Consider the following 27,360-nt stretch of genomic DNA (forward strand, 5'->3'; position numbering starts at 1 on the left):
TCAAACTCATTACACATTCTGTTTGGCCAACTTGACTAGTTGGTTTTTACAAACAAACTTAAATCAATTCTATTTTGGACTTAATCATTTCAGCAAAATAAACAAAGAGCCACTAGGCCATATCAGTTTCAGGTAATAAGTACTATGTTTCAAAAGTAGAAACCACAAAAAGAAAAAATAAATAAAAATATCACATTAATTGGTTCTCCGGACCACATATCCTTTAATGGAATTTTACCAAGTCTGGTGCTCTGTCTCCAGAGTGTTTCTGTTTTAGCACATACCAGCGATTAGTTGAGACATCATCAAAAACATCAATCCATGTACTATGTCCACATTTGCCGGGATGGTTATTAATTGGTTCCCCAGACCACATATCCTTAAATAGAATTTCAACAAGCATGGTGCTTTGTCTCCAGAGTGTTTCTGTTTTAGCACATAGCAGCAAAAAGTTGAGGCATCATCAAACACATCAAATTCTTTATAATGTCCACATTTGACGGGATGGTTCTAAAAAAAGTAAATCTGCATTAGAGAAAGGCATAAATTGGACATGAATAGGATCCAACTTCTGATGCTAAAAAAATATAAAGAATGGAAGGCCCAGGTATTCAGATATTCACTATAATACCCACAATGTTCAGGATGGCACTTAGATCTTTCATTAATTAACAGTATTATTGAAGCTAAATACCTAGTTTCTTATTAGTAATCATTTATTCTCATAACTATTATTCTTCCTTCCTATTAAAGTATTCATTTTAAAAAAGAAATCTTTAAAGCCCACCAACCTGCTTTAGAGCAGTGTTGTGGGTCTGTACTCTATAAACCTGACTTCCCAAGGAGTGAAATAAAACCACTGGACTGACTCTAATACTGTATATTAAGCTTCTCTATAATTCATATTACTTGTTACCTTCAAATGACTCTACTACCAGTTCGGAATGCTGTCTTCGGCAGAGAAGACCACTGGCAAGAAACTCTACCGTTGCTCTTTTATTCAATCAATTAAAACAAGACTTATAAACACAATTACAACATTATCATATGTTATAACGCTAGGCCCTTTGATACAAGACATATAAGACAGGTCAAACATAACTACTATGATCACTTATAACATCAGGACTTTTGGAACAAATTGTTTGTATAGAGCAACCTCTGCTACATAAACTGTCGGTATAAAGTTATGCTAGGGCTCCATATATGATACCTAAATAAACCAAAGGATGAGATATACTTATCTAATGCAACATCAGGTACAACCATAGTACCAACAACTTTTAACAACTCCATCACCAGTACATACGACTTGTTTCGCCACAACAATATTTCGTTAAGTGTATCGTTTCCATTATAAATCATCTCAACCCAATTTGTAACGTTCTATCCACAATACTTTACTTAATCTCCTTTTCTCAATTCATTAATTTAAATCCGTCCTCACTTTTTTTTTTTTTTTTTTTTTTTTTTTTTTATGGCTTGCGTTTGTACCAATTGGGTACGATTTACTTCGCCAATGTCACGTGGTATGGAGGAGACACGCTTTTGAGAATGATCGGTGAAATATGAGGAAGACCAAATATTAATCTTGACGCATTTAAATAAGTAGCAGATTTTTTGCTTCTCCTTTATGAGTTAATTTCCAACAGAAAAACAGATAATCAGAATGTTTGTTTGTTGGAGATAGGAAGGTTCTTACATATATATTTACAACTTAATATTATTACACTTAACATATTTACATAGGAATCTACAGAATGGGCTAAACACAGACATTAACAGACACTCAACATTTAGAGGACGAGGAACTTGGACTGGGAGAACATCATAGAGGGGATGAAGGAGTTTAGGGCAAGAGAAGAGGATATGGGAGACAGTGCCTTCTTCCAAGCCACATTCACATATGGAGTGATCCCTTATTCTAATCTTATTCAGGTGAACAGGTGTGCAGGCATGGCCAAGGCGTAAACGGCATATTGTAGATGTAACCCACCTATCAGCATATTTACAAGAGAAGAACCATGGACGTCTAGGGATATCAGTTTGGACAGAAGCGTAATATTTACCTTTAACTGATTTGGAATCATTCCAAAGTGACTTCCAGGATCTGATTAGATATGTTTTTGCCAGTGCGCTGAGATCCTGAGAACTGTTTTTGAAATGCTCCAGGGAGCCCAAATGAACAGCTGATTTAGCACATAAGTCAGCAGTTTCATTACCCGTGATGCCAGAGTGCCCTGGTATCCAGACCAATAATAGAGCTAATCCATTTTGATGGCAGGAGTACAGAGCCTCCCTGATCCTTAGAGCAATAGGGAATCTAGACTTACTCCGGAATGGGTTTTCCTTAATGGAGTATAAACAGCTAAGAGAGTCTGTAAAAATAACAGTTTGTTTTATGTTATGGGATCGGACAAATAAGATTGCCTCCAGCAAGGCAACAGCCTCCCCTGTAAATACCGAAGACTCTGGAGGACACTTAAATTGCAGAGCAATTCTAAACCTTGGAACCCAGCAGGCTGCACCAACAAAGCTTTCCGGGGAAAACTTTGATGCATCAGTGTAAATAAGGAGGTGGTTTGGCCAATTTTGACAAACTATGTTATTAAACTTTACATTAGTATCAAGGGCTCCTTTAACTAGCCCAAGATCTGTGACCACGGCAGGATCAAAGACTAGGGCTTTATAGGATGTAGAGTATAAAGGGTTTATTTGTGAAGTCACTAATGGATGAGGGAGATTGATAAATTTCTGATAGCTATCTAATAGATATGAAGAAGGATTGCGTGGTCTAAGAACTTGTGACAATTGAGTTAATCTAAACCACAAAGGGTGGGAGGACAGTTGTAACATTTTGCTAACATAACGATCACAGAGATATTGCCTACGCAGATGCAAAGGAGGATCAACACATTCAACCTGCAGAGCATTAGTAGGGGAGGACTTCATTGCCCCCAGAATGATCCTGAGGGATCTGTATTGAGTTCGGTTGAGCATTTCAGAGGTAGTTTTATTTAGAGGGTCTAAAACATATGAGCAGTAATCAACATGGCTACGGACTAAGGCATTATATAAAAGCTTAAGGGAATAGGCATGGGCCCCCCACCAAACTCCAGCCACTGCCCGCAGAACATTTATACCTTTCTCACACTTCTTAATTACATATTCAGTATGCGGTAATCCGTTCAGTCTGCTATCCAGTATAATACCTAGGAATTTTGCTTTGTCTACTAGATTGATGGGTTGATCCTCATAGCAAAAGTTAAATGTAGTGTGAGATCTTTTTCTTGTAAACACAACTGCTTGGCATTTAGCCACGGATAGAGATAAGCCGTGGTCAGACAGCCATTGTCCTAGGTAATACAAAGCCGAGTTTAGACATTGGGATATTTCCTCTACTGAGCCCGAGCTGTGGTAGAGGACAATATCATCAGCATACTGTAGAATGTTACAAAAGTTATTTACAGACAATTCTAGGTCATGAGTGTATATGCTGTAAAGCAGAGGACTGAGTACTGAGCCTTGGGGAAGTCCTTTCCAGACTAGTCTGGGGGAAAGATAGGATGACTGTTGTTTAACCACAACTGACCTGCCACAGAGCAGGTTACATATGAAATGTGTTATCCTTGGCGGTACACTCAGCTGATGCAATTTTTGCCTGAGTAACGGAAGAAGTACATTGTCATATGCAGAGGCAATATCTAGGAAAATACCCACAAGGTACTCTCCCCTACCAAAGGCAGTTCGAATGTCTGTGGTGAGTATGCTGAGACTGTCTGCAGTGCTAAATCCTTTACGGAACCCAAACTGAGAAGGAGAAAGTACTCCCCTACTTTCCATTACCCACTCTAGTCGATTTTTGAGGAGTATCTCGCTAACTTTTGCCAAAGTGGATGAAAGTGCAATAGGTCTGTATGAGTTTGGTTCAGATGGATTTTTGCCAGGTTTGAGTAGTGGAATCACTAGTTGTGTTTTCCAGGAATTTGGAACTATTCCACTCTCGAAAAAGCTATTAATTAAGTTGAGAAAATATAGTTTTGATTTATCTTTTAGTTTTGCCAAAAAAGAATAAGGTACACCATCTTCCCCAGGAGCCGAGTCTTTAAGGCCAGTTAGAGCAATTTCAAGCTCTGAAAAAGAAAATGGGGCATCCATTTCATCTGCAGTGGACACAGGTGTATAAATGGGGAAATCGTCCATATGAGGGACATAAGGCGGAGCGAGCTTGTCTGTAAAAAAGTTAAGCCATTCAGACGGGTTATTGGAACTTGGGTCAGTGTGGTTAAGAGATCGGCGGAATCTCCTCATGTTTGTCCACACGACAGTGGAGGGAGATCTAGGGCCGAGTGATTCACAGAATTTGGTCCAACCGAACCTTTTCTTTTTAGACACTAACCTTTTTATTTTAGCATCCAAATGTTGATACTTCATAAAGTTATCATTTGTCATGCTATCTGTATATTCTTCTTCTGCGGCCTTTCTTTGGTTAAATAAATCAGTGCATTCCCCATCCCACCAAGGGGGGGAAGATAAGTGATTTTTGGCATAAGACTTTTTACAAGGAATATTAGAGTCGGCTGAAGAAATAAGATATCTAACAAATTGCTCATAACAAGTTAATAAATTGTCATAATGCTCAAGATCAGGTAAAGAGTCTATCATGTTATCAACAGATTGAGCGTAACGTGACCAGTCAGCTTTATGCAGTTTATACTTCAATAATGGACTAGGGTTGGAAGGTGGTAATGATCTAGTATTCAGGGATAGGATGATAGGGAAGTGATCACTGCCAAAAGTACTTGGTAGGACTTTCCAGGATAGCTGAGATGCAAGAGAGGGAGAAGAAAGGGATAGATCAATAGCAGATTTTGGGTTCTGATAGGGATAGACTCTACGGGTAGGAGTGCCATCATTGAGGATACAGAGGTTAGTATCCTCAAAGATGTCTATCAATAAAGGAGCAAACCCATCACAGTAGTAACACCCCCAAGAAGTATGGTGAGCATTAAAGTCACCCATAATCACAACTGGGGTAGGAAGGGAGGATAGGATAGACCGGATTTCTGGAATCAAGGATGGATTAGGATGTGGAATATACAGTGAAAGAAAGGAAATATTTAGACTCCTCACAGCAACAACATTAAGTTGATCACTGTGAGCGGGGAGGGGAATAGAAGAAAAGGGAAGATTGTGTCGAATAAAAATGGCACTGCCTGCATAACCATCACTCCTGTCATCCCGCACACAGCAGAAGCCAGGAACCCGAAAGCGAGAACCAGGCCTCAGCCATGTTTCGCAGATAGCAACAATGATAGGGTTATGCAGGTTAATTAAAGATAAAAGATCTTGTTTCTTTGGTTGGATGCTTTTACTGTTCCATTGTAGTAAGGTTGTTGGGGCCATTATTTAGGATATTAAACAGTTGAGATAAGTTATGTGCAACGTTGGGCGGTAGTGGAATTTCGCTGCATGGAGCAACAATACTCAGAAGGAATTCAGAGAGAACCTCTAGCATTTTACTTTGGGATGGGGGAGAGTCAGGTAGGCTGCTGCCAAGGGCGCAGCCATTAGGTAGGGAGGAAGAGGGACTGTTGGTAAAGGATCGGTGGGCGTATTTGTCATAACCCTTCGCTAAGGGAGCTCGGGTACGAGCCGGGCGGATAATTTTTTCCCGGTATGACCTACGGGGTGAATTGAAAGAATTCGGTTGGGGAGAGTTTGAAGGGTGATGGGGAGGATTTGAAGGAAGGGGAAAGTAGATTGGAGTAGGGAACAATTCTCTTGCTATCTCCGCATATGATTTGTGAACTGGAGGAAACCGCAATGAGGCTTCCATATAAGATACACTGTCCTGGGACATGGCTAGTTTAATATTCTGCTGGCGAGTAAATTCCGGACATTCCTTATCTGAAGCAAAATGACTACCTGAGCAATATATACACGTGGCCTTTTCTTTGATGACATCACATGATTCTCCAGTGTGCGGCTGTGCACACCTGTAACACCTAGGTTTAGATCTGCACTGGGCTTTGATATGGCCGAAACGGCAGCAGTTCAGACACTGGATTGTTGGGTATTTGTATGGTTCTACTGGGAGAGAGGTGTAAAATGAGAAAATTTTAGATGGAAGCATCTGACCCCTAAAAGTGACTACCACCGACTGGGTGGGAAGCCATTCTATTGTTCCTTCATTTGACGATTTTCTGTTCAAACGGCGGGCTTTCAGAACTGCACCACAACCAGCAGGTAGTTCTAACGACTCCACAAACTCCTCCATAGACCAGTCTACAGGGACACCTCGCACTAGACCCATCCTTGTTATATTGTAGGTTGGGATTTTAGCCTGATATTTCGTAAGGGGCAGAATTGGGCTAATTATAAATGTGTTAGCAGCTTGAGCAGAAGAAAATTCGACGCTAATCTTGTTACGGCCAACGTTTTTAACACCATCACTTACAATATTGGTGAACTTGTTTTTATGCATAAATTGACCGAATTTAAGTGCTCTGATAGACGTACCCGCAGATGGATCTGAGATTTCCCTTGAGACATGGACTATGAAGGGGCCTTTGTCATCCTTATCGTAACTTTCGGGGCCTTCTGCAAAGGAAGGATGCGTAAAAACAGTTTGGATCGACGGAACCGATTGTGATGACTCTGTTACAGTTTTTTTCTTGAATGTTACGCTAGCGGACTTTTCAGTGTCCACTGGGCGTTTTCTTGATGTTTGGCTAGACGCGCGAGGTGCATCCTCATTCGTGAAGATTCGAGACCCGTCAGGGTCTGGAGGCTCCGGAGGAGTATCTAGCTCCATCCCTATTAATATAAACACTCACCACCACCAAAACGGTTGTTAAAAAAAAAAACACAAAAATCGGCTACTTTTCACTAAAAACAACACCGAAAATCACTACACGTGTGTCGACCAAGGCCAACGCTGCGAAGTCCCCAGTTTTACAATTCAATTCATAATTAAAAATTAAAATCTAAAAAAACCACGTCCGCCAAATTCGAAGTTTCCCGCCAATCGTCCTCACTTTTCTTTGCCGCCAATCTAACTTGTCAAACTCGCGTCTCCCGCCATAGATCCTATACTTTTATTTGACAGTCTACTAAAGGCCATTATTCTATTTTCAATACACTATCAATGAGTATACAAACTATGATTTGTTGATATATTTAATATAATCATCGGGTTTATCATAGATAAAGTGCTATAATTCCCTATTTCCTAACACGCGCGTCACCGTTTGCGCACACCGTCACAAAAAACCGACTTCCTGAAGTTAGCTATAAGGTTTGACAGTGTACACTTTCAATTGTTAAAGTCTGCGGGCTCATTCCGGTGATTTAATTTCAAAGTTGAGTGAAACTTGGTTGTCCAATAATAAGTCCATTATATGTCCATTTCTTGCATTACGTAGAAATATTGTTTATTTAACTTGATCATGCGTTATAATAAAAACTTTTAATGTATTAAATACCTTTTTCTACAAACGTAGAATAAGGCGAAAGATGAAATTTTTGAAAAGATTTTAAATTTTCATCTCGTTACGGCAAAGGAGTATAACTTCTAACGCGTATACATAAGTACACACATTTTTTTTTTTTTTTTGCTTGCGATAATCTGTGAAACCAGTAGCCTGATTTGAAAACCTTTTTTTGCATTTGAAAGCTCGATTCTCGCGGTGGTGACCTTTTTGTAATTTTTTTTCTCTGAGATTTCTCGATAATGTTCTCAAATGGCGTGTGGAGGCCACCAAAACTGAGCCAGCGTGCAACCCATAACCGGCCAACTACAGCCTAAATCCTGTAGTTGGCCGGTTATGGGTTGATATGATTATGATGATGATGATAGTACATCACTCTACTACCTTACGGCGGGTGTAGCGATGCGGTGGGTCGAGATATATTGTGTAGAACAGCGGAAGTAATTAAAGTCCGCCCCGGTAACTTAAGAAACTTTTTATTTTAACCATTTTGCCTGGGTGATTAATGTTAACACTATTTCAAACTTACCTATATCTTAATCTACTTTAAATCTTATATATTTAGTATCAGTTGTTAAACTTTTTCTGAGCTATTAAATATGGAACGAATTCTCTCCTCATTCCAGATGAGACCCCAACGAAGCGGGGCCGACCACGCGACATGTCCCTGGCTGAACCGCCACCGACCATGGAGATTGCGCAGATCCTAATATCCCTGCTGCACGCATGGGGCCTCGACCCGGACCTGGACAGGGTCTGCGAGTCCAAACTGGGCCTTCTGCGACCCATGGTAAGGATCAAAATTCATAATTCAAAATTCAAAATTCATTTATTTCAAGTAGGCCTAATACAAGCACTTTTGAAACGTCAAGTCTGTCCGTGTGTAGTGACTCTACCACCGGTTCGGAAGGCAGATTCTACCGAGAAGAAGCCGGCAAGAAACTCAGCAGTTGCTCTTTTCCAACATCAAAAATTTACATTTTACATTTTAACATTCATTTTTCTATCTTGTGAGAGATGAAAGCGGAGGCGGATGCTTCCAAGCAACCTTGTCATTAAGAAACTCATCAATTGTATAATAACCTCGCTGTAATAAATGTGTTTTAACACATTCTTTAAACTTATGCATTGGTAGGTCCAAAATTACTTTAGGAATCATATTATAAAAGCGTATACTCAATCCCACAAATGACTTCTGCACCTTTCGCAGACGATACGCAGATGTCACTAATTTATGACCATTTCTTGTAAGTCGACTGTTTATATCCACTTTTTGTTTATAAAGACTAATATGTTGTCTTACAAATACTATATTGTTATAAATATATTGTGAGGCTACCGTAAGTATACCAATTTCTTTAAATTTTTCACGGAGGGATTCACGTGATTTAAGTTTATATATTGACCGTACAGCTCTTTTCTGCAATATGAATATAGTTTCAATATCAGCAGCTTTGCCCCATAATAAGATCCCGTAAGACATCACACTATGAAAGTACGCGAAGTAAACAAGTCTTGCTGTTTCTACGTCAGTAATCTGTCTAATTTTCCTGACGGCGTAGGCAGCCGAGCTTAGTTTACCTGCTAGTGTATCTATATGGGTACCCCACTGAAGCTTATAATCCAAGGTCATGCCTAGAAAAACTGTGGAATCTTCCATTTTTAGTGATTCTCCATTTATTATTATATTTTTATTAACTTTCTTTACATTTGGTAAAATAAATTCCACACACTTAGTTTTTTTTGCATTTAAAAGTAAATTATTGACAGTAAACCAGTGCGACACATGCGACATAGCACGGCTTACATCGTCAGAGTTGTCTCTACCTCTATCAGTTTTAAAAATTAGAGATGTATAATCTGCAAACAGTACAATGTCACAGGTTTCACTGACATGGTGTGGTAGATCATTTATATACACCAAAAATAAATAGAAAGGGACCCAAGATTGAACCCTGTGGGACACCCATTGACGTAGCCGACCCCTGCGACTTAATGTCTTTTATGCAAACCCTTTGGGTTCTGTCACTGAGATAAGAGGCAACCAAATTTAGTGCAATGTTTTTGATACCATAATGGGCTAGTTTAAGAAGCAAGGTTTTATGATCAACACAATCGAATGCTTTGGATAGATCACAAAAAACACCAATGGCATTCTGCGAACGTTCCCAGGCATCGTACACATGTTTTAAAAGTTTAGCGCCTGCATCCGTGGTGCTACGACCTTTAGTAAAACCGTACTGCTCCGGATGTAGTAAGTTATTTACATTGAAGTGATTCAAAAGTTGATTTAATATAATTTTTTCAAAAACCTTACTAAGAGCTGGTAAGATTGAAATTGTTAATGTCGTTTTTATTGCCAGATTTAAATAGAGGTATAAGTTTACTATGTTTCATCAAATTTGGAAAAGTACCTCTATCAACACATTCATTAAAAAGTATGGCTAAGTAAGGGGCAATAACGTCTATAATGTTAGATATTACCATTACAGACATACCCCATAAATCACCGGTTTTTTTCTGTTTCAACAACTTAAAATTCTTTATTATATCATATGCAGATATATGTTTAAAATTAAATAAAACGTTGCACTCATTAACGTTGTTCCTCAATAAACTCTGAGCTGCAGTAGGTGAAGAATTAAGTGAATCAGTCAACAAAATAGGAACACTCTGAAAAAAGTTTTCAAAGGTACTTGCAACCTCACTGTCAGCGGTAACTTTATTGTCATTAATAATTAATTCAAAGTTTACGTTGCGAAATTTAGCTTTCCCAGTTTCATTATTAACAATTTTCCAGGTTGTTTGTACTTTGTTATCCGATTTTATTATTTGATCCTTAAAGTATAGCGACTTAGCATGAAAGCAAACGTTCTTAAACGTTTTAGAGTACATTTTTACGTGTTGTAGGAAAGCTGGAGTATGGTTATATTGTTTTTCACTATAGAGCTCATACAAATTATCTCTACTTATGTATATGCCAATAGTTGCCCAATCGCTAAACTTTATTTTTTTATTGAAACCTATATGTTTGAAATTGAATATTTTGTTAAATTCATTTTCTATAATATTAAAGAGCGTACCATAAATGCTGTCAGGATGACCGTTCTTAAAGACAAGGGCAGGAATTTTGGATGATATTTCACCTTTGAATCGCGTCAATTTGCTCTTAGTTATCGGCCTACACTTGACGATATGTTCATCTTTGTTTATATTATTCAAAACAGTAATTTATTGGCCACAATGATCTGATCTTAAGTTGGTTATTATCGATTTACCTAAGATATCACAGTTGAGAAAAATATTATCTAAACATGATGCTGAGGTGCTGTGATTCTAGTAGGTTCACTAAAAGCATAATTTAAATTAAAACATTTAAATAAGTTTAGCAACCTAGTCGTAGTTGCATTACTAAGTAAAATATCAACATTAAAATCGCCGCATACTATTGCTTTTTTGTGGATACAGACAATCGCTTAAGCACATCTTCCATTACATCCTCAAAAAGGCTAAAATCACCTGAGGGGGGACGATATACACACACTATAATAAATCGCTCCAGCTCCACACAAGACAGTTCTACAGTGCGTTCAACAGAAAGACTATGTCTTTTCGCTCCTTACAAGTTATTTTGTGTACAAAAATTAAGGACCCACCATGAATTGCAGTCCTTCTGAAGAACACACTTGACATTTTGAAATTCCTTAAGTTAACTGCTGGATGTGCACCAGTGAGCCAATGCTCAGTAATACACAGAATGTGTATATTGAGTTTTTCCACAAACAGTTCTATTTCAATTTCTTTGCCGGTTAAGCTCTGTATATTTTGATGTACAATGTTCATATTGCAGAGCTTCTCCGTTGTCTGGCTATCTAGTTTAAATAATTATAAGAAACCAATTAATAAGATCACCAACTCATAAGCTTAATTTTCATAATATATCATGGGTTTCCGCAAAGTAGCACCTGCTTCGTTCCAAGAAATACCCATTTGAAAAAAATTAAAAACAAAAAATACCGTAAAGAATGCTCAGATAAAGACTACGATAGTATAACTTGGCACTTGGCAAATTGTTTGCTTAGTAAGGGTGTGATTGGAGGACAAACATACGAATTCATTTATAATATTAGTAAGGAAGTAAAGATTTTAAATCATAATCATTTCTTAAAATCGAGTGTTCGTAATATTATATATGGTGTCCTAGTTTCTTTTCATCTAGCCTGACAACTTCCTGATTAAATTCGCTTTCACCAAAATTTCCCTGACCGATTTATAATAACCGATTTGTAAAAAAAACGGCATTAAAAAATGTGTTTTGTATGTGAGCCTCCTTAAATATTTATATATAGATACTAGCGGACCACAGCGCCATCTGTCGGGCTGATTTGTGAATCTAAACCATTTATTGTGCCACCCAAACGCACGCACACAAAAAATATATAAAGATATATATTGGGATGGCTGGTGACAGTCGGACAGACAGCGGAGTCTAAGTAAAACGGTCCCGAAGAATTTAAAGAGGTGGTAAGCTGGTGATGTTAGGAAAAGTATTTTTATATTCCACTGTTAAAAAGTTCCGCTGCAATTTCCAGGTGCCAGTCTGCTTCGGCGTGGTCTCCCGCCACGGCCATATGGCAGTCCAGCTGCCCACCAGGCTAGGAGGCTGGGCCGATGTCTGCGCGTCAGCTCCCGACGACCCTGTCCTCATGACCTCCGATCTCCCAGCCGAGCTTGTACGACAGGAGAAATTAACCAGGTAGTTTACTTAAATGAAAGTTTCATGATCAATATCAACTAATTACCGGTCCACTACATGGCACGAGTCTCCTCCCACGTTGAGAAGGGTCTAAGCCGTAGTCCACCACGCTGGCCGAGTACGGATTGGTGGACTCACCACACCTTTGAAAACATTATGGAGTACTCTGAAAACCGACATGCCTACATGTAGGTTTTCTCACGATGTTTTCCTTCGCTGTTGAAGCAAGTGATATTTCAATTGCTTAAAAATAGTGACGAAAATATTGACAAAATTTTTATTTCATTGTATTTTTTTTTTATCACATGTTACGTAGTTATGTTGATACGGTCTAATATGGTGAAGGTATGGTAGGTACATTAACCCCATACCACCTTGAACTTCCTTCTTCATTTTACCAGGTGGTGGCAAATGGTGGCAACGACATATATATTTTTTTATTATATATAAATAATTGTGTGATGAACATGAATGTTCAAAAAACCTAGGACTTATTATCGACAGTAATTTAACTTGATCAGCTCTTTTAAACTAGGTAAGTAAACGTATGCACTATGTTGTTCACTCATTGAGGAGGCTGCAGAATTTTCTTCCGTTTCATACCAAAGTGATGTTAGCGCAATCTTTATTGCTTCCTCTACTTTATTTCACCAACTTCTGCTAATTGGATGCCACTGAAGAGCTACTAGACAAACTTGAAAGACTTCAGAATTTGTGCATTCGCTTTATTTTTGGATTGCGCAAATTCGATCACGTTTCTGATTTTCGTCGACAATTAAAGTGGCTGCCAGTTCGTTTTCGCCGGAATGTGCATATTTTAACTGTCCGTTATGACATCCTTCATAGTTCCTCTTCTCCCGGTTATTTGTGTGAGCGTATAAAGATATCTCTTCCGCCTACGAAATCCTTGCGGTTTTGCGTGTCAAAAAATCCTTGATGTCCCTTAATATAATACTATTTTCTACCAGAAATCACACCTTGAGACACCCTTTGAAAACAATATGGAGAACTCACAGGCATGCAGGTTTCCTCAAGATGTCTTCTTTCACCGTTGATACCAAATGATATTTTAATATCTTAAAACGCACATTAAAAAAAATTATAAGTAGGTTAAATATATCTCTTTATTATTATTTTTTGTGAATAAAATATAAAATTGTCATAAGTAAATTTGTATTTAAACCTAAATGAGAAGTGAAACACACCTATGGACTCACTATGCATTTTTGCAGATTCGCCGATCGGCAGTCTCTTATATGAACATATAAGAGACTGCCGATCGGCGAATCACTTAAACACAGTGTGGAAGAGCATTATCTATCGTTGAGATTGTATTTTTATCACTCGTTACTTATTATAGGAATATATTATTTTAAAAATTTTGTATGTAAAATTTTGACTTCAAATTTTATTCTTTGTTAGTTTGTTAATACATATTTACATATATTGCATATTTTTAGCAGTTATTATTTATTTCACCTACACAACAATAAAATCATCTTACTCACATCCTGGGGTAGCTGGAAGAGTTCTCTTATATTCCTTTGTACACTTCACGTATCATATGTTCACAATCAGAATTTCGAGTACATAAATAATAAATTTAAGATTTTAATCTAAGATTTTCGTGACCACGATCCATGCAACTGGGTCGAAATATCGACAAATCCAAAATATTATCGTGGTATGTACACGTTGAACTATATTTAAGAAATAAATAATAAATAAATAATTATCTTCAGTGCCTGGGTGTTTATTTGTATATTAAAAGTATTTATGTATACTCATAAAAATATTCGTCAGTCCTCTTAGTACCCATAACAATATATTTACTTTTCTGGTTTCTAGATTGTTCACCTCCAAGCTGCATTGGGAACTCAGCACTACCTTAACTACGAACCACCTTCTGTCCATCGTTGCTCTCGCCAATACTTTGATGTCGATGAGCAACGCGAGCTTCGTGCCAGAGCAGGAAGTCGCCAGGAGATTGCACAGGTATGTTTTAAAAATAAAAAAAAGTTATAAACACTCCACTCCAATGACATATTATATCGTACTAAGAGCTAATTTAAAAATAATTCGATGGGTGTTTGGTACCTGTCATCAGTCCAGTTAGTTTCTCATTCATTCCTCATTCATTCCTCATTCATTTTCAGTGTACATAATTCTACCAGTAAAGCCCTCTCATTATATCCATATTGAGGGAGTTGTGAAAAATGATGTAATCCGCCATTTTGTTGCGGCGACCATCTTAGGCTACCACAAAATGGCGGATTACATGCAACTAATTCACCTTTCAATCATAATCAGTTTATCCGTTCTTTTGCGGTTTTTTTGGGAGATGTTCACTTTACAATGAATAATTGTTAAGAGTGAATATTAATAGTGAATGTTAATAATGTTGTTTCTTAACAATTATTCATTGTAAAGTCAACTGAGGATGCTCATGTAAGGAACGGTTTCGGAACGGCCAATCTGTTCGGTGTGGAGTATAAGGATTGGAGAAATTATAAATTACACCATACAAGATAAGATTCTCCTGCTTTTCGCGGACTATAGCAAATTAAGCTTAATTTTCATAATATATCATGGATTTCCGCAAATACAAGGAAAGTATTCATTTCTATCGATACACCTACCTACCACGCATTGCAATCGCTTATTGTTGTAGTGCTGAGATAATGAAAATTGTTGCATGACGTGTCCTTAGCCTAGCAGCCATTCCTGTCTGTAACTGACACCTTGTTGTCTAACTGAAAAAAAAGTTACACTCTTGTAAGCTACGTTACTACTCATTATCAGGTTTCATAGAGAATCGTGTGAAAAATTATAATAAATCTTTTGTAGCTTAACTAAAATTGCATGATCTATCGATCTATCTCTTGCTTCTATCCAATATCTAGTATTAATTTTTTATTAGTGTTTTTATTTTTTATTTATTATAAAAATATAAAAAAGCAATGTGAAATCTCTTGTTTCAAACGTGTCTCATTGTAATATGGACCTTTGAAAAAGTAGATCGAAACTGCAACGTTTCCTACTAGATGACGCTACGGTCGCTATAGGACTAATGTAAAAGGCATATACTAATTTCGGCAGCGACGGTAGGAGAGCCGTAGCTTAACTGGTGAAAGCGCTCAGTCCGCGATTGCCCGAGAGTCGCCGGTTCAAATCTTGTCGGTTCCGAAAATTTTTATATGCATTTTAAATTTATAAAATTGATCCAAGTGTTCGTAAAAACACTAATAAAAAATTATAAAAAAATGACACCTTGTTGTCTAACTGAAAAAAAAGTTACACTCTTGTAGGCTACGTCACTACTCACTCTCTATCTCTTGCTTCTATCCAATCATCATCATGTCAACCAATCGACGTCCACTGCTGTACATAGGTCTTTTGTAGGGAGTTCCACAATACACGGTCCCGGGCCGCTTGGCTCCAGCGGCTCCCAGCGACTCGCCTGAATTCTATCCAATATCTAGTATTAAAGTAGTTGGTGACTGCGTGTTGCAGGCCGACGACCCGCACCTCCTCGTGGGCGGGGGACGAGGAGCGCGAGGAACAGCTGGCGGCACAGCAGGCGCACATAAAGCAGGGCTGGTCGCTGCTGGCTACGCTACACTGCGTGCTGCTACCCGACAAAGTTGTTGCCGCAGGTTAATCACATTACAAGGCCCTTTGCAAGGAGGACTATATAAACACACAAGCACACACACACACACACTCATGTGGGTCATATAAAATTACGGCACGTACGGTAAGGGATGACTACAAGTTAGCCCTTGGCTGCAATCTCACTTGGTGATACGTGATAATGCAGTCTAACATGGTAGCGGGCTAAACTTATAGGGGGTCAAAAAACGTAGTTTCGATGATAATATAAGATTAAAATTACTGCACGTAATTAAGGGATATCTACAAGTTATCCCTTGGCTGCAATCTCAATTGGTGGTTAGTGATGATGCAGTGTAGGATGGTAGCGGGCTAATCTGTTAGGGAGTATGGTAGTCATACCCCTAATCGGTTTCCACACGACATCGTACAGGAACGCTAAATCTCGTCTAACGTCTTCTTTGTCGGTAGGGTGGTTTTAATTAGCAACCCAGCAGACCGGACCAGTGTAAATTTAGAAATTATGAATTCACAAATTGCCCCTGCCGGGAATCGAACCCGGGACCTCCCAGTTAAACTCACAGCTCTCACCGTTGAGCCACGGAGGTCGTCATAAATGTACGTTAAAACATTCAAAAATATCAATACAACTGAGAAAAAAAAATTTAATGCGCAAAGTCGTCAGTCGTCATCTTGAAGATCGGTCCGAACCAAACAAATTTAATAAGAATACAATATTACCAAAATTAAGCTTAATTTGCTATACTCCGCGAAAAGCAGGAGAATCTGTGTGGTGTAATTTATAATTTCTTCAATCCTTATACTCCACACCAAACAGATCCTCGGCAATACACCCTCTACGCACGACTTAACAATTATTCATTGACTTAACAATTATTCATTGTAAAGTCAACATCTCCTGATGCTCCGGTTTCGGAGCGAAACGTGCGTAGAGGGTGTATTGCCGAGGATCTGTTTGGTGTGGAGTATAAGGATTGAAGAAATTATAAATTACACCACACAGATTCTCCTGCTTTTGGCGGAGTATAGCAAATTAAGCTTAATTTTGATAATATATCATGGATTTCCGCAAAGTAACGCCTGCTTCTATACAATAGAATACAATATTTTTTATTAATTACTAGCAGTACTAGTAATGCGTAAAGTTCTTCCATACAAAACTTTTATCCCGTATTCCACACGCTAGTTCAAGAGGTTTATTATTAATTATATTGTATAGTTTTATTATTATATATTGACGTCAGTGAACTGCCTATCATTTATGCCATATACAGATAGTATTGTTTTTTTTTATTCCGCGTGAATTTTATGTATCAGCACTTGTTAACATTTTTTTTTTCCATTTGTATTACACAAATTGTTTAATCTACTCAAATATTCCCGAAATAATTGTATGTCATTATCACAGTGAACAATTCGCGTCAATTTTTAATCATCTTGCATTGCTATTGTAGGAAATGTCAGTTATTTGTATTGTATATTAGGACTACTTATGTACTAGGATTTTTAAGGCTTTCACCGTAGCTAGTTATAACACTCTGCGATTTAATAAATAAATATATATACTACGACAGTACACACATCGCCATCTGTAGCCCCAAAGTAAGCGTAGCCTGTGTTACGGACATTAAGATGACTGATGAATATTTTTATGAATGATTATAATACATAAATACTCACTCATACTACAGAATTACAGAATAAACACACAGACACCGAAAAATATTCATATTCATCACACAAACACAACACAATACAATACAATATATTATAAGTATTTATGTGTATAATATTCATTAAATTATTCATCAGCTATCATAGTACCCTTAACACAAGCTTACTTAGCTAGATGGCTAGATGGCGCTGTGTGTATGGTCGCAATCCTCTGCAGTAATCAGAAATCGAAATGATTCCAATCGTTGTTTCGGATTTAGCTTGCTGATACGGTGCCACCTAACAGATGAGGGGTACCCCTAACAGGTTAGCCTGCTACCATAAATGGCTGCCAACCTTTGCGATCATGTAAGAAAAAAAAATAGAACAGCTTTTTAACCAATCAATCAATCAATATTTATTGATTTGCTGATACAGGTAAATAATTCATTCATACAGTTTGCCCACCTACGCATCATAGAGGGAGCTGATGTTGGAACATCGTAGGGCTGACAATTTCCAGTTTCCATATGACTGCGAACGTAACAATCACATAAATAGTATCACAATAAAACACCATAAAATGTTATAATTAACAAGGAGTATTTTGTCAGAAAATAAAAGATAATATTCGTACGAAATATAAATATAATATATGTGTTCCCACAAAATAAATGTTACGTATTTGCGAAAAGTTAAACACTTGTGTTATAGAATTTTTTAACCATTTACCACTCATGGTATAAAAATTAGACGGAAATATTTTCAAAATTGGTTAAGAATTTGGTTTATACGTAAGGCGTATTATAATATTAACGAATATTTTTGTGACAGTTCTTAGTTAGTGTCTAAAGTTAAAAATTTTAAGTGTTCTAGTAATTTGTAATATAAACTCTAAATATGTTAGAAAATTGCGAGCCAGAAAGTGGCAAACAACACCAAAATTTTTTTTTACAGTTAAAGCAATAAAATGTATTCTATTATATGCTAAACGTAAACAAAATATCAAGTACTAAAAACGAGATTAGTTCCTCTGTTCCGCGACAGATGGCGCTAGTTGTTTCTTAAGTCGCGCTATCGTTTGTCCCAGCGAAAAGTATATAGTCTCTCCATACTGATGCAACAGTGATCTTTCTGTAAGGTTTTAAACGGGGGATGATGATTCGGATTGAACACGCGTCTGCGTGAGGTCCGCCGCCGATTGTTACGCATTCGAGCGGGCTAAAATCCTTCTGACCCCTAACTAAGAAAGATCCAACTTCAAATTAATCTCTGACTCGCCGGTGCGAACAATTTCAATGTCGTAATCATAATGGCTTTTATATAAGGAATCGAGTATCTCTAGCCCAAGTACTCGATCACTTTTCCAAATTTTTTTTATTGTTTCATTTTAGTAAGTAATTTTTATGTTGAGTAAAAGTAACATCAACGACTTACTAGCTGTTGCCCGCATTCTTTGTCCGCGTTTATTAAGTTTTTTTTTAATCCTCATTTTTCCATTTTTAACCGACTTCATAAAGGAGGATGTTATCAATTCAGTTTTTTTTTATTGTATGTTGGGCATAACCCCTTCGTATTTTATAAAATATGACTAACATAGGATAGTGCTTTTTGTTTTGTTACTAAAATTATTTAATATCTTTATATATATATTTCTTGTGTGCGTGTGTATGTCACTGAACTCCTCCTAAACGGCTGGACCGATTTGAATGATTTTTTTGGTATACGTTTGGGTGGCACCCTGGATGGTTTAGATTCACAAATTAGCCCGACAGATGGCGCTGGGGTGTGCTAGTCTTTATATATATATTTCTTGTGTGCGTGTGTATGTCACCGAACTCCTCCTAAACGGCTTTACCGATTTGAATGAATTTTTTGGTATGCGTTTGGGTAGCACCCTGGATGGTTTAGATTCATAAATCAGCCCGACAGATGTCGCTGGGGTCCGCTAGTCTTATATATTATATTTTATTTCTATGTATTTCTTTTGTACGTGTGTATGTCACTGAATTCCTCCTAAACGGCTGGACCGATTTGAATGAATTTTTTGGTATGCGTTTGGGTGGCACCTTGGATGGTTTAGATTCACAAATCAGCCCGACAGATGGCGCTGGGGCCTGCTAGTCTTTATATATATATTTCTTGTGTGCGTGTGTATGTCACTGAACTCCTCCTAAACGGCTGGACCGATTTGAATGATTTTTTTGGTATGCTTTTGGGTGACACCCTGGATGGTTTAGATTCAAAAATCAGCCCGACAGATGGCGCTGGGGTCCGCTAGTTTTATATATATTTTTATAGTTATTTCGTGATTATAATTGTATATAATTTCATTTGTGTTTCTTTTAATGTCAATGAATTGTATTTCTATAAAATGGTAATATCAATGTATATGAGCTACGCCTGAAATATGAAATATAGTGAACGTATATCGTTCAAAAGGGGTTTATAACGAAATGATCCAATTCTACAGACTTACACCAGATCTATCCCGATTACTGCAATAATATTAAATATGCATTATTTACGCAATCATTCAAAATCACGCCCGTACACTCGAATGGCAGATGTATTCAGTATAATATCGGGGTACCACATGCTCTATCGAAGTCAGTAGTAGTTGCATGTTTTTTTGCGACTGGAAGCAGTAGTAGCAGTTGTATTCAGGCTTGATTTAGAAATTTATTTTCGAAACATTTATTTACTGGAATCTCACCCGATGGTAAGTAATGATTGCCGTCTAAGATGTTAGCGAGGTAACATTTTTGCGAGGTAACTGGTATGGTAGCTAAACAAAACCTATACCTAGTTGCTTGGCGGCACGTCTTTGTAACCTAACCTAACCTAAGTGAGCAAATAAAAAAAAATCCTGTATTACCAGCGCCGGCGTTCGAACCCGAGACCCCTCTCATAAGACTACTGCGCCAGGAAGGTAGTCAAAACTTAATATTAACTTAAGTTAATGTCCCATTATTTGCATAAATATATTTTTTTTAACTACAAATATTGGGATAATTAATTAATAATTAACTTTAACATATGAATCAAAGTAGAAAAGCCAGTTTCGAAGACTGGATTATATAAAGACTCTAGACAATACACACATCAAAAGCGATGTGTGTATTGCTCATTGCATCTTATTATCTTGCGCGATAAGACGACTGGTTTTTATGTTTTTACATAATTTTAATTCAATATTATTGTAAAACCTTACCTAACCTAACCAATAAATATATTAATGTTTATTAAATTTAAAAGTATTAAAATTTTTATCAGTATGTATTAAATTACGTTATGGAATAAAAGGCTATTTTATTTATTTTTTATTTTAAACAACTTTTTTGCATAATAAAGGAAACACATACAGGAAAACTTACATTAACATAAATTATATGCAAAAGGCGGCCTTATTTATCACTAACAGTGATCTCTTCCAGGCTACCTACTTCTAACTATTGGAAAAAGGCAATGAGAGACGGGAAATCGCAATTATATATTATATAAAAATATATTTTATTTATTTTTCAGGTGCAAAGAGCTTCAAGCGTCCTCAAGTGGAAATGCTGGCGCGAAGGTGGCAGCACCACTGTCTGGAAGTACGTGATGCATCGCAGGCTCTGTTACTGGCAGAACTTGGCAGGTGGGTCACGGCGCATAAAGGTGCAAAGAGTTTCAAGTTCCCCCAGTGATGGTGATCGCAGAACCATTGTCTGATAATGAAACATTTTTGTACATCAAATATGTGCGATATGCTTTAATACGTTTTTTTTTAATATGTTACTATTGGAAGCTCGCTGCTTGACTGATATAGCAAACTGTAACCTTTTTCGCTAATAAGAACATTATTTGTGTACACAGTTTATGCAATAAATGAATTATTTGTTTATTGTTATTAGATGCACAAAACAGGTAATAACTAAAAGTAGATCTAAATATGAAGTATAAAAGTAATAACAAGTTTTGTTCTACAGCTACAACCCAAAGTATGTGTACACAACTTGGAATTAAATTAAACTAAAATTAAAGTTGAAACAAAAAAGGAACACTCAGAAAATAATATAATAATAGATATATATATATATGATTTCCCTATTATGTGGATATTGTGGAATAGTGTGTAATAATTTGATTTTTAAAAATATTTATCCTTTTGTTAAAAGTATACACATGAATTATGAAATATACACACATACACAAACACTAACACACACAAACATTATTGTTATTTTTTAACTCATTATTGTATACCACAACATCATCATATACAAAAATATAATTAAAACAGAAACAGAAACATAAAGAAAAAAGTAGAATACAAGAGGCGGCCTTATCGCCTAACAGCGATCTCTGCCAGGCAACCTTTGAATTAGGGAAAAACAAGAGAATAGACTGCTGGTGGTACAAATTTTAAAATAACTACATACTAATACATAAACTAGTGTACACAAATAGATCAAAGTACATAATGTAATTAATAAATATAAAAATAAACTAATATATATAATAACAACACATACATATTATAGTAAATACACACACTCAAACACGTATACAGCGCGTTATATACATTATATACGATATATTTTATAGGGTATTATGGGTGATGTCCTACTATAGTCGGAAAAATGTAATAGGCCCGTTTTGACATTTGTGCAAGACCATAGAATGTAACTTGGAACGAAACTGAAAGAAACAAAAAAGTAAAAATCAATTAGATACAGTGTTTTAAAAAATACGTAAATTTTTTTGGGACGTTAAATAATATGAAAGAATATATCGCGAGTATTCTTTTTGCGCTTACTTCATAGTAGCATGCAATTTATAATTGTTGCGAAACGTTCCGAAAACAGTTACGTTCTCAGTCTTTTTTTTTTTTTTATACTAATGCTGTAACCATTTTTTTACTGAATATCGAAATTAAATATTGTGTAGTTATCTTTACTGCAAAGAATGAGCTTGGTTCTCAAAATGGGTTCTAAATAATGAGTCTGAGATAATGTATCTGACCAAGCGGCACATGACTGAAGCGTCCCCGCGCGCACTGCGCAGTTTTTCGTTCCTCATCTTGTAAAGTTGACTGTGCGCTCGTTTAAGTTTGATATATATTGTTTACTATTACGTTAACTATGGCTCTTCTATTTTGGACATTAATTTAAACATAGTGATTTGACTAGATTTTTGTGTTCGTTGTGATATAGTACTAACTCTGTTTCAACATGTTGAAAAGTGGACGTATAATCAACAGCCAGTCACGCGTATTGGTTGTGAAGTTAAAGGAATACTTTGAACGAACGAACACTTTACAATACATAATAATATCAATCAAGTACTGATACAAACTTGAATTGATTTATCGTGAGTATCGAGTACAGAGTCTTATGGTTCCATAACTAGTTACGTCGCAATGACAAATGTCAAAACGGGCCTATTACATTTTTACGACTATAATAACCCAAATCCCCTTGTATCGTTTTATCATATTAATCTATAATATGATGATATGTGAAGTCCCCAAAAGGCAGCCTTATTTTGTTTGTTTTATGTTTCACTCCAGATTGGGCCCAAAAGGTCGCAAGTCACTGGTGGACAACTGGGCGCAATATCTGCCGCTCTACACGCACACTGAAAGCATTAACCCGAACGCGGCCAAAAAGGAGCCCGTGGAAAAGGACCCGAGAGACGTAAGTGTTATGTAGTTCGTTTGTTTTATTCATGTAATATTTTGTATTTAGAAAGTCAAAGTCAAAGTCAAATATTTCTTTATTCAAACAGGCACATAGATGGCACTTTTGATGCGTACATTACATGTAAAGTATGGCATAGAAGTGAGTTAATGGCTACGAGGGTTCGCCGGTTAGGTTAGCTTAGCCGGTTGTGTTTTTTTTTTGCTATCACCATCTCACTTTTTCATTTAAAACTATTAAAGAAGCAACCTGGTAAGAGCAATAATTTACACCAAAGCATTCTTATCGTTGACGTAGTCCTTAATACTATAATCTATATATATAAAAGAAAGATGTGTTAGTTACACCATTTATAGCTCAAGAACGGCTGGACCAATTTTTATGATTTTTGATTTTTTGGATTCCTCGTAGACCGGAATAGGATAATAAGTATTAAAATATAACATGCATCAAAAAAAAATGATTAGCGGTACGAAGTTCACCAGGACAGCTAGTAGGACATAAAACTGGTCTTTGAAGCTGTAGGTGGCCCGGGGTAGGAACGAGCCGGAATTGTCTCTGTTAGTACATTAAGTACGTTAAGCCTCTCTCTTCTTTGCCTACAGCAAGAAGAAGAGTTCGAGGAAGAAGAGGAAGACCAGATCCGGAAGCCTTCATCCATAGCTGAGCTGAAGCGCAAGCAAACCACCTCAGTGGTGTTGCTGGGCGTGATCGGCGCTGAGTTTGGACAGGACATCGCCAGTGAAGGTAATCATTTTTCTTCTTCTTCTTCACCATCATGATAATGAAATGAATATACACTTTATTGTACACCTAGATCAAAAGTACATAATTAATGAATATTAAAATAAACTAATATATATATATATATATAAACAACACATTCATAATACAGTAAATACACACACACACACTGTCATTTAAAACTATTAAAGAAGCCACCTGGTTAGAGCAATAATTTACTCCAAAGCATTCTTATCGTTGACATAGTCCTTAATTCTATAATCTTTATATATAAAAGACATCGCCAGTGAAGGTAATCATTCTTCTTCTTATTCACCATCTTGATAATGAAATGAAAATACACTTTATTGTACACTTAAAAGAAATTAAATTATAAACAAAAACAATTCCAAATAAAACACAGGTAGACACAGGTACAACAGGCGACCTTATCGCTAAAAAGCGATCTCTACCAGGTAACCCAATAAAGGAAAGGGAAAAAACAACCCACTTAGACTTTAGGGTTAGGCTGAACACAAAAAGCAGTGACAAAATTAAATAATTTAGTAACTGCAAAATTAAATATATATATATATATATATTACTTTAAAGAAATATATATATTATCTTTATATACATATTTCTTGTGTGCCTGTGTATGTCACTGAACTCCTCCTAAACGGCTGAACCGATTTGAATTAATTTTCTGGTATGCGTTTGGGTGGCATCCTTATTGTTTTAGATTCACTAATCAGCCCGATAGATGGCGCTGGGGTCCGCTAGTATATATATATATATATATATATATATATATATATATATATATATCAATTTTTATATCATACAAAGTATAAGCCAACAACATAAAGAAAAATGACCCAAAAGCAAAGAAATCATCTTTCATTACCATCATCACATTTGGCATCAATAGAAAAAATTTACATTCAAATAGGCTACTTTATTTTTCGGAAATATACCCCTAGGTTTTAAATAGGGGGTAATAATGGGGTTTAATTATCAAATTCTTGCTACTCTGGTATCTGGATAATAACATAATTTTGTTATAATTTCAGGCGCGGCAGGAAATAAACGTCGCAAAGATGGTGACAGCAGAAAGAGCTCTATCGTTGAAGGTCAGTGTAAATTAAATACTATGACATACAGTATAATGTTATTGTACCTTTTTTATATCAGGAGAGTCCCTATATAAAAAAGGGATACTAGAACACCACTCAACCAAAAATACATAACTAACGTAATAAAGGAACAAGAATGACGAATAATGTGGATTTTATTTATAGTTTAAGTTTGGTCAAAGCCGTAGAATTCCCGTGCTTTCTTAATGAAGAAATTATAAATTACACCATAAGGATTCTCCTGCTTTTCGAAGAGTATAGTAAGTTAAGCATAATATATTTATTTATTTATCTTATTTTAAATATCATCATATCAACCTATCATAGGCCCACTACAGAGCGCGGATCTCCTCCCACAATGAGAAGGGGTTAGGGCGTAGTCCACCACGCTGGCCCAGTGCGGATTGGTGGGTGAACCTTTGTGAACATTATGTAGAACTGTAAGGCATGCAGGTTTCCTAACAATGTTTTCCTTCACCGTTGAAGCAAGTGATATTTTAATTACTTAATTTGTATTAATTTTTGAAGTTATACTTCTTTTGGCGCGTTGGGAAAAAATTATGAGAGTAAATTTTGATGATGTTGGCGCACACCGTCACAAAAAACCGACACCCTGAAGTTTGACAGTGCACACTTTTTAATGTCAAAGCGTGCGGGCTCAGTCCGTTGATTTGATTGGTTAAATTGTAGTAGTAGTAAGTAGATAATAAAACACCTTTTTACTATTATTGGTGTCGTTTTTTTCTACAACCGTAGAAAGGCGAAAGATAAAAAAATTTGAAAAGATTTTTATCTTGTTATTATAAATTCTAACGCGTGTACGTAAAGTAAGTACACAGACTTTTTTTTTTTTTAATTCAAATTTATAGCATATGAGGTATAACTTTTATAACCTCATTGAGCACCACCTTACAGATAATTCTGTATTGCAGGGTTCACGCTCAGCGCCTCCAACAACCTGGCCCGCCTGACAGCGCTCGCGCTGACGCACTTGCTACTGGCGGCCGGTTCCCCCCGCCTCCCCTCACACACCCCTCTGCGTCGCGCGGCCGTCGACCTGCTGGGTCGCGGCTTCGCGGTCTGGGAGCCCTACTTGGATGTCAGCCAAGTGCTACTTGGTGAGTATAATCTGTTCAATTTCATAGTGTCGGTACACCTGCAGGAGAATTTGGAATTTTATTTTTATGCTTATATTTTTTTTGGAAATTTAGCTTTTTACGTGAGTACCTGTCTGTTGGATTTTTTTTTCTGTTTTATTATTATGATATTAAAATAAAAACTAATATAAATAATAAAGACAAGTTTAAGGAATGTGAGATGAATAGTTAGAGGGAGACGGGCGATAATAACTGCGACTCTCGTACTATAGCAGTATTATCGAATTTGGGTACCTTATATTCGCCTTATTTTGTATTATTTTTAATTTACTGTGTAACTGTTAAAATAAACTTATTATAATTATTATTATTATATTTAAACGAAAAATATGAGTAGATAAAATAAAGTTTAATATAGATTATATTTTGCATCACGCGAAGTGTTGGGTTCATTGTGTCCTGTACCTATTTATAATAAAGAATCCAAACGTCATTACTTTCTCAATCAATACTAAAGTATCAGCACCTAGCATAAAATCCGCTCGACGTAGGTACTACATCAGGTACGAAAAAAGGATTTCTGGTAACATCAACAAACAGTACCTACCTTTCACTACGGCATGGCATGGCACTTCGATAAATAAAACGCCAAATTCTCCTGTGGGTGTACGCCGCACGCGGCATCCTTTGGTAGCGCAGCGGCGCGGGCGCCTTTGACAAAATGATGGTTTTTAATGCTTAAATACAAGTCGTGTACACGGATTCTGTCTGTTCTTAATTGTGTCGTTATAATAGAATTACATGGATCAGTTTGTAAATAACCACCTGTTCTGGAGCTCCGATTTGGTCTCACCAATTTATATTAGTGCTTATAATAGGCTGAGTGTGTTTTTTCCGCAGGCTTACTCGAGATGTGCTCAGACGCGGACAAACTGGTGCCGTCGATGACGTACGGTCTGCCGCTCACCCCTCAGGCAGATTCCTGCCGCACCGCGAGACACGCTCTCACCCTCATTGCCACTGCCCGGTGGGTGATGAGCTTTACTTATTATGATTCAGTTTCAGTGGGCCCAGTTCGAATCCCAGCACGCACCTCTAACTTTTCTAAGTTATGTGCGTTTCAAGCAATTCAAATATCACTTGCTTCGACGATCAAGAAATAAAATAGTGTCGAAAAGCCTGAAC

At 36.9% G+C, this 27,360-nt stretch overlaps 2 protein-coding genes across 4 annotated transcripts in view; one reads left to right on the top strand and one right to left on the bottom strand.

The window, feature by feature from the left end:
* The window catches only part of LOC120624873 (WD repeat-containing protein 7), a 191,710-nt gene that overhangs the window by 160,012 nt on the left and 4,338 nt on the right, over positions 1 to 27,360 (top strand). For all 3 annotated transcript variants that reach the window (XM_039891626.1, XM_039891628.1, XM_039891627.1), the window contains 10 exons: positions 8,120 to 8,283; positions 12,086 to 12,249; positions 14,098 to 14,244; positions 15,763 to 15,905; positions 21,064 to 21,175; positions 23,090 to 23,216; positions 23,825 to 23,966; positions 25,016 to 25,075; positions 26,011 to 26,196; positions 27,076 to 27,202. In XM_039891626.1, the coding sequence (XP_039747560.1) occupies positions 8,120 to 8,283; positions 12,086 to 12,249; positions 14,098 to 14,244; positions 15,763 to 15,905; positions 21,064 to 21,175; positions 23,090 to 23,216; positions 23,825 to 23,966; positions 25,016 to 25,075; positions 26,011 to 26,196; positions 27,076 to 27,202 (1,372 nt within the window). The remainder of the gene's footprint in view (positions 1 to 8,119; positions 8,284 to 12,085; positions 12,250 to 14,097; positions 14,245 to 15,762; positions 15,906 to 21,063; positions 21,176 to 23,089; positions 23,217 to 23,824; positions 23,967 to 25,015; positions 25,076 to 26,010; positions 26,197 to 27,075; positions 27,203 to 27,360) is intronic.
* Positions 21,156 to 27,360, bottom strand: part of LOC120624875 (cyclin-T-like) — a 69,054-nt gene continuing 62,849 nt past the window's right edge. Inside the window, exon 9 of the mRNA XM_039891630.1 lies at positions 21,156 to 21,245. Coding sequence (XP_039747564.1) covers positions 21,156 to 21,245 — 90 coding nt within the window. The remainder of the gene's footprint in view (positions 21,246 to 27,360) is intronic.

Source organism: Pararge aegeria, chromosome 7, assembly GCF_905163445.1.
Source record: "Pararge aegeria chromosome 7, ilParAegt1.1, whole genome shotgun sequence".
Lineage (NCBI taxonomy): Eukaryota > Metazoa > Arthropoda > Insecta > Lepidoptera > Nymphalidae > Pararge > Pararge aegeria.